Source organism: Orcinus orca, chromosome X (genome assembly GCF_937001465.1).
Source record: "Orcinus orca chromosome X, mOrcOrc1.1, whole genome shotgun sequence".
Lineage (NCBI taxonomy): Eukaryota > Metazoa > Chordata > Mammalia > Artiodactyla > Delphinidae > Orcinus > Orcinus orca.
The window spans coordinates 44,250,348-44,258,924 of NC_064580.1; the positions used below are offsets into that span (position 1 = coordinate 44,250,348).

At 38.6% G+C, this 8,577-nt stretch overlaps 1 protein-coding gene across 1 annotated transcript; it reads left to right on the forward strand.

The window, feature by feature from the left end:
* Positions 1-2,072: 2,072 nt before the first annotated feature.
* Positions 2,073-4,424, forward strand: PAGE4 (PAGE family member 4). The gene is made up of 4 exons (XM_049704502.1): positions 2,073-2,132; positions 2,768-2,853; positions 3,347-3,452; positions 4,420-4,424. Exons 2-4 carry the CDS (start codon positions 2,776-2,778, stop codon positions 4,422-4,424), a joined length of 189 nt encoding a protein of 62 aa, XP_049560459.1. The 5' UTR covers positions 2,073-2,132; positions 2,768-2,775.
* Positions 4,425-8,577: the final 4,153 nt, after the last annotated feature.

The window sequence follows — 8,577 nt, forward strand, 5'->3', positions numbered from 1 at the left end:
CTTCCCTCCAACTTCTTCGCAGTGTCCTGGAGGAACTTGATCCTACTCAGAGAACATAGCTGCTGCATATAGACAAAGCCCTAAGGTCAGGGAGCTGGGCTGCAGATAGCCTTTCAAGGAGGTTAGAAGAAATGACTAAGAGCCAATGAAAGTGCTTTACATGAGGAGAAACAGACTGAGGTTAGTACCCACAGTTTATGCTGATTAAAGACAATGTGAACTCAGTCCTTCTCAATAAATCTTTATTTCATACACATAAAAATCTGAGTTGTAGAAGCAGCTCCTGACTAGATATTAAAACTGGTTATCCCTGATTGGTGAGATCAAGGAAGAATTATATATTTATACTTGGCTCTAACTCCATAGCTTGTCTGTATGAGAGGATGGGGGAGAGGGAGGGAGAAAGGGAGGGATGTGGCAATTCTATTTTTGCCACAGGGATCTTTCTAACTCTCAAAGAATATGTGCTTCTCTAAAGGTAACCTGCAGGGCCTGGGAACTGTCCTGGACATGCAAGTACAGAAAAGGGTTTTTTATGAGGGGGGGAGGGGTAGGGAAAGGCCGGGCAAACTCCTTCCTGTCCTGCAGGTACCCACCTACCTTTGTTCGCCCAAAGCAGGAGCAGTGGGCTGCTGTCCTCCCCCTCCCCTCCCCCCACCCCTTCCCTGACAGCAGAGGACCAGACCACCTAGGTGATGTCGAAACCCTTTGAGGTGCACCAGGTGCAGAAGACCTACAACCCTGAGGGCTGCATTTTATCTGCTGGGTTACCCTTGGAAAACCAGATGTCTTTGGAGCCCTGGAAGCTCCTGACTTCAGGAAAACAAAGCATATTTACTATCTGAGAGGAGGGTTGGTGGTGTGGTGGTGCTGGTGAACTTTTCCAAAGCCTCCCACTTCTTCTGGGATCATGCCGCACATACGCAATGCCCCATAACCGGCTGTTTCTAGTTAATAACACCGTGAGCAGCACCACTATGACAGCAAACATTCAGCATTCGTTTTGATGGACAGCCATATTTCAAACGTGCCTCGGTTTACTTCTATAGCAAGTCCATGACCATGCTTTTATAAAATAAGCTGCTTTGGAAGTCCCATGTATCTAAATCTTTGTTCACATCCAATATAGTTACCTTAACATAAAGTTCTAGAAGTAGAAATGTTGGGTCACAGGATGTTTTAAGGCTTATGTATTTGGATTTATTAATCCTTTTCTTTACATTTTCTGGATCCCTCTCATGCTTAAAAATGCCTTTGTACTCTTTCAGACCCTAAAAGCTTTCACTCATCTCTGGGGAGACTAAGGACTCTCTTGAGAGCCACTGAAGCAGCCTCACTGAGAGAAGAATTTGGAGAGTTCAATCAGGGCTTGGAACGTTCTAGACACAGAAGAACTGAAAGATTTTTGGTGTGGAGAAGGGAAAGACAAAGTCCCTTTTGGGACTGGGAAGCAACACTCTCTTCCAGGCAGGGCGGAGCCTCTACCTGGTCAGAGAGGGCTGCAACCACAGCCCACGTGACACACACATTACTGCGTCTGCGTGTGGGAGTTACCTTGCTTACCTCCGAGGCTTGGGCTTGGCAGGTGGAGACGACTCCGCAGAAGTCGCGTTTAAGTGGCAACGAAAGGTAGGTAGCATTTTCATTTCCTTTCTGATTCTCCACCAGGCTCTCAGCTGTGTCACAGCTGGTGTGTGAATAGATGTTAATGAGTGTGAGCCAGCGGGATTCGGGTGGGTGGGTGCAGCGCGATACTTGGCCTCCCGGGAGGAAGGTCCTTGAGGTCGTTGTCTTGCTCTCTACAGGCATCGTGGCTATGGCCCTTTGCGGTGGGGCGGAGCAATGGAGAACGGTGGGCCACAGAGGGGAGTGGGGCAGTTGAAAGTAGAGCAAGGCTTGGGGCCACTACTTGAGGTGTCTGAGCCTTGGAGGCACCAGAACTGCAGACAGACCACACATCCGGGACTCCTTGGTCCGTGGGAGGGCGAGGAAAGCCCACGCGGCACACGCGAGACGCAGTGCGCATGCCCAGGGCTGCGCGCCTTCCCGGCGGCCCTTGTGCAGTTTGCGTGCGTAGCTGTAAAGGTTGCGTCTTAACGTCTCGGTTCTTTCTGCCTGGTGAAACTCACCAGGTAGGTCCACAGATCTGTCCTGCCTGGAGTCTAAGTGTGCGTGTGTGTGAGGGGGAGCCAGCGGGCTTCGGGCGGGTCAGGCGGTGCGATCTATGGCCTTTGAGGAGGAAGGTCCTCGAGGTCGTCGTCCTCCCCACAGGTGTCATGGCCACCATAGCTCTTGTCCTGGTGGCAGGAAAGGGAGGGCGGTGGGCGGTGGAGGTCAGGGGGTTCAGATGAAGGTAGAGCGAGTCATGGCGGCGTTATTTGCGGTATCTGGGTCCTGGAGGCCCTGGAACTGCAGACCAGCACAGAATCCAGAGTCAGCAGTGGGAAGCTGGGCATGGCTGTATATTACAAAATCTCTCCGTATTGGAGAGTTCGTGAGTGAAACTGAATCTCTTAAGTCGTACCTTTTTTTTTTTTTTTCAGTCAAGTACTTGAAGGTCCCTTCTCTGCCAAATTGGCTGTGAGAGAAACAGAGGGGTTTGCTGACAGCCTTATTTGATGTTATTGGCAAGCAGGCAGTTATTATTAATTCAAGACTTACTTTGGAAATCTCACCAGATGTAAAAAAGAATTTCCAGTCAGCATGGTAATAGTTCAGTATAGTCTTTTTAAATTACATTCTTCAGTTCACCATTTTCTACTTTCAGTGTGAAATATGAGTGGACGAGTAAGATCAAGATCTAGAGGAAGGGGAGATGGTCAAGAGTCTTCCAATACGGTTGAACCTGTGGTTGTGAGTGCTTTAATATCTTACTTCCCTTGACAGAAATTAATAAAAGAAAATCGAAAAAGTTGTTGAACCAATTTAGATCTGTTGTATAAAGGGCTATCTTGCTGAGAATGGTTGAATGGTTGAAAAATGAATCTCATGACTGAGACATTGAGCAAGTAGACTTATATTCTGACATTGCCTGGATGTGTATATTGATATGAGCCTGGAAATCACCTCTATGACTTCCTTGTTGTGTTTATTAATTAACAAATAACACACAGCCCAGAAAAGATGAAAATGGTTTCCAGAATTATTGGTCCTTGCAGATAACCCCTTTCTTAGATTATTTTCTATATAGGAAGAGTAACTTTATTAAGAGTACTTACGGACAAAGATATAGGAAAAGCCTCTTCAGATTGGTGATTAGTTACGTCCATGTAGTATGTATATTTGTGTCTTCTCTTGTTATAGTATTAATAACAATACTTCTTATTTGCACCTACCCTCTCCCAAGGCCCCAAAACTAGGTGGCAAAAAATCTCAACAAAAGGAACCACCAACTGGGAATGTGGATATTGAACCTGGACAAGAGAAAGAAGGAGGAACATCTGTGGTTCAAGGTAAAGGGGGATGGAGAGACAATTTGTATTTCATTTATGATGCTATACTAGTAACAGGTATGAAGGGTTCCCTGAAAATTGGCTGGAAACCTGTTTGGTAAGGGAAAGATATAGTTTGCAGCTGACTGCAGTCCCTCTCTGTGATAAGTTTTCCCTCTTTCAGCATTTTACCCACCTATGTTTTAAATTATTTGACATTCTTGGAAAATACAGTCCTTGCCAAGGCTCTAAATTAGCAAATCAAAGGAAGAAACATTAAATGTAGACAAAATTATACACTATTTTTCTAGTTAAACTTGATCTTTTTGGAATGTTGTTTTCAGGGTTAAGTCATTGCATCAAAAGTTTGAGCAAACCTAGATATATTCTGGTTAGCTCTTACATTGTAATTTCAAAATTTTTTCATAGTGCAGAGAAATAAAAAATTAAATCCTTTCCTAGTTGCTGTTAAAGTCTTCAATATTTTTGTCTTCCTGAGCCATAATTTAGTTGTCACATATTCTTTTTAACTTTTTACTTAGAAAAGTTTTTAAAAGTACAGAAAAGTTATAAGAAAGCACAGTGTACTTCTGTATCCTCTTTACCTTGATTCAGCAATTGCTAATATTTTGCCATATAGTGTCCTTGCTTTAGGTATTAACATACATATTTTTATTGCCAAACCATTTGAGAGTAAATTTCAAATACAACTCTTCACTCGCTACGTAATTCAATAAGTGCCTCCTAAAATCAAGGGTATTCTCTTACATAACCCAGTACAGTGATCAAATGCAGGAAATTTAACATTGAGAAAACATGATTATCTAATATGTAGTCAGTTGGTCTAGTAATGTTTTTTATAGCATTATTTTTTCCTGATCCAGGATCCAATCCAAGACTACCTGTTGCATTTAGTTGTCACCTCTCTTTGGATTCCTTTAACCTGGAAGTGTACCTCAATATTTCTTTGTCTTTCTTTGTCCAAAAGATTGACATCTTTTGGAGTCCAAACCGGGTGTTTTGTAAAATTTTCTTCAGTTTGGGTTTGTCTCATCTTGCTATTTTTAAAGACTTTTTTTTCACTCATTTATTGAGACCTGCTTGGTGGCAGGTAATGTACTAGGTGCTAAGGATGTAAATACAAATGAGAATGATTTCTGTCTTGAGTTCACAACTTCTATCTTGAGTTTCTCTTGTCAGAGAAATTCACGTAAACAAATAGCTGATCTGATGAGATAAGTGCAATTATACATGTGTATATAGGTTACAAACGTGACAACTTAGTTTGTTTTAAACAGTTTTAGAAAGAAACATGCTTCATAGAGGAGGTAATATATGAGAAACACAACTTCATTTTCTAGCAAAAAACTCTTTAGTGCTCATTGCATTCTTATGCATCACATTTATTATAATACTAACCTACAGTGCTTTATTTAATAACATTAATTTATGGTTTACCACTTATATTAATAACTGTCTATTTATATCAACCTTAATTGGAAGGTGCAAGCCAGGAAATGGGTCTGGAAAAGACTGGGGGTGAGCACGGGAATGAGCCTGATGTGAAGGGGAAGATTCCACCTAATCTAGTGCCTGCTAAAATTCCAGAAGCAGGTATGTTATCTATTAAGATTGCAAGTCATGGAGTAGTTGTTTTCTACAATATTTTTATACTTTAGTAGCAAATCGCACACACACAGATTATTTGAAAGGTAGTTCTGACACCAAATGCTTGATTCAAAGACAGTATCAGGAAGAAACGAATTGTCAAGTCCATATTGTTGAATTATAAAACATGAAAGTATTATTACTTTGGAGTAGAAGTCCTTTAAAACCCAAGGCAAATGATCAAATACTTTTTAAAGTACATAAATTAACGTACCCCAGTGCTAATTGGGTATCTAAACAATACAATAGTATTGATGTTTTGGTTTTTAATTTGCCAGAACTGTTTCTCAAAAATCACTATCTTTTAGATGCCAAAAAATCATATGGATCTGTATGTTTGGGCTTTTCCAGGTTCGTTTGTTGTTGTTGTTTTTGAAATTGTGAGCCAGGCTGAGAAATGGTAGTATTTTTCCTCACATTTTAATGTCATATATGATGGTCGTGGCTTAAAACTAGTGTGACCGTGTAATTTTTATCATCCAAACTGGGATACTTTTGAGAGTTAAAGGGAGGGCCACTACTGCTTACTCCAGGACAACAAGTGTGAATGGAACAAATGCCACCTTTCTATATATAGGCCATATAAAGGTTGAGCTGGATCATTGAAGTACTTTTGCACAAAAGAGACAAACCAAATGGAATGCTGTTCTTTGTCTTCTCTTTGAACAGTTCCAAGTATGACATTATTATTTGAACTAATATATGTAATTAGAAGGATACTTAAAGTCGATGCATTTGAATAACACTGGGTTTGCTTGCTTGTTTTACCTCTTGAAGTTTTTGTCAGGTTGATTTTATTTTAACTGAAATCACTGGCAGTTTTTGTTCTCTACTTAAATTATCTTTAAATAGGCTCATAGGATTTAATTTGTTCTGGGCTTGAGGAATCTATGTTTCTTCATACCACCAAAAAGAATGATGCATTAAAAAATTAGTGCTCATATGCCTGAAAATGTACATGTAGCATAGAAGCCTGTGCAGTTGTTAGGGTTCTGGTTTTAGTTTCATGTTATAAAACCAAAACTGTAGTGTGCTTTGTGTACCTTTTTTATTGTCTAAGTAAAGTTCTGCTAAGTAATGTACAACTGTTATGTTTATGTTTTAGGTGATGGACAGTCATAAGTTAAAAAGAAGACAAGCTGAAGCCATAAATGCTGTTGTTATATTGATAATTTGACTTGTTAAATTCTCTCAATAAAGTTTTACAGTTTTCTCGGAAGAAATCATGCACATCTTTGGTTCAGTCTATTCCTAGGAACTTGATACTATTGTAAGTGGTATCTCAAAAGACTCTTCATGTTATGTTTAGAGCTGGTCTGTAGAAGTGCTATTTATTTTTGTATAATGATTTTATGTCTGGCAACTTTGCTAAACTTATACTAACAGTTTATGTCTACATTCTTTTGGATTTTCTACATACCCAATCATACTGTATGCAAATAATGACAGTTTTGTTTCTTCCTTTTAAATCTTTCTACCTTTTGTTGCCTTACCTTATGACACTGGCTGGACCCTTTCAGTACAGTGTTGAATAGAAGCGATGACAGTAGACATCTTTGTCATATTCCTGACCTCAAAGGGAAAACTTTCAACATTTCACTATGATGTATACTACAGGTTTTTATTAGATCTCTTCTATTAGATTAAGAAAGTTCCTTTGTATTCCTAGTTTGCTAAGAGTACTTACCATGAATATTTGTTGAATTTTATCAAACACTCATTCCTCATCTATTGAGGCGATCTTATGATGTTTCTCCATTAATCTGTTAATGTGGCATTCCTAGAAAAAAAACCCAATTTGAGTCATGATATATTGTCCTTTTTCTGTATCATTGGATTCCTTTTCCTAATGTTTTGTTTAGGATTTTTGCATCTTTGTTTATGAGTTAGATTGGCCCATAATTTTTTAATGTACTCTCCATATTGTTTTTTTAAAAATTAATTAATTAATTTATTAGGCTGCACCGGGTCTTAGTTGTGGCACGCGGGATCTTTAATTGTGGCATGCAGTATTTGGTTCCCTGACCAGGGATCAAACCCGGGCCCCCTGCATTGGGAGCACAGAGTCTTAACCACTGGACTACCCGGGAAGTCCCTCCATATTGAGTTTTGATATCAAGGGTTATTCTAGCTTTATAAAGTGAGTTGATGTAGATAGCTTCTTTTTCTATTTCCTGGTAGAATTCATCTAACATTGGAAATATTTCTTAAATGTTTGATAGAATTTGTCAGTGAGGCCATCTGGGCCTGGAGTTCTCTTTTTAGGACAGTTTTTAATTAATGAATCGATATCTTATTTTCTATTCTTCAGTCAGTTTGGGTAAGTTTTGTTTTTATAGGATTTTGGCTATGTTATCTAAATTTTCATTACATGAAGTTGTCCATAATGTCCTCTCATTATCCTCTTAATGTCTGTAGAATCTGTAATGATACTGCCATTTTCATTCTTAGTACTGATAAATTGTGCCTTCTCTCTTGCATTTTAAATCAGCCTCACCAGAGGTTTACTGATTTTTCTTCTAGTCTTTTCAAAATAAAACCAATTTTTGGCTATGTTGACCCTATTCTGTTTCATTTCTCAGCTTTATTATTTCTTTTCTTCTTTCTCTTTTTAATCTGCTGTTCTTTTTCTAACTCCTTAAGATGTTCAGCTCATTAATTTTCAGCCTTTTAAAGATATACTTTAAAATTATAATATTCTCTCTAACTAGGGCTTTAGCTTCATCTCACAAGTTTTGATATGTAGTATTTTTGTTACTCAACTCAAAGTATGTTCTAATTTTCATTCTGACTTCTTTGGACTTTGGATTACTTCTAAGTGTATTTCTTAACTTTTAAACATTTGAGCACTTTCTAACTTTTTGTTATGCAGCACAAATAACTGATATAACTGTTTAGAAGAGATACAGCTAAAACATAAGAATTCAGAAAATTTGAAAATAAAAGGATGGGCAAATGATATTCTACACAGAATAACTAAAAATAGGCTTTGAGATAAATAAGCATTTCTAGAAATAAGGGATACCTCGTATAGAAAAATTGAATTTATCAGGAAGATTTAACAGTTTTAAATATGAACCTAATAGCACGGCTTCAAAATGTGATGGAAAAATTGGCAAAACCACAAGGAGGTATCAGTAAGGATATGTAAGATTTGTACGTCGTAATTAACAAATTTTATATAATGGAAATATATAAAACTCTGTATTCAACAACATATTCAATACATACTCCTTTCAGTACAATTATGTGTGAGAGGATATACACTGTATTTCAGTTCTTTGGAATTTGTTGAGATGTGTTTTATGACCCAGCATATGGTCAATTTTTGTAAAAAATTCCATACGTGCTTAAAAAGAATGTGTATTCAGTTGTTGAATGTGAGTGGTGTACTCTGCCTAACTTCATGTTCCTATCCTGCTCCTACACCTCACAAGATTTTAGTCTCTGTGGTCCCCTTGCCCTGACAAGGCAAGGA

Bases quoted from the DNA above. Each gene is read 5' to 3' on its own strand.
- PAGE4 (XM_049704502.1), top strand. From the start codon at position 2,776: ATGAGTGGACGAGTAAGATCAAGATCTAGAGGAAGGGGAGATGGTCAA. The intron at 2,854-3,346 runs GTGAGTGCTTTA...CCCTCTCCCAAG, and splicing joins ATACGGTTGAACCTGTGGTT to GCCCCAAAACTAGGTGGCAA.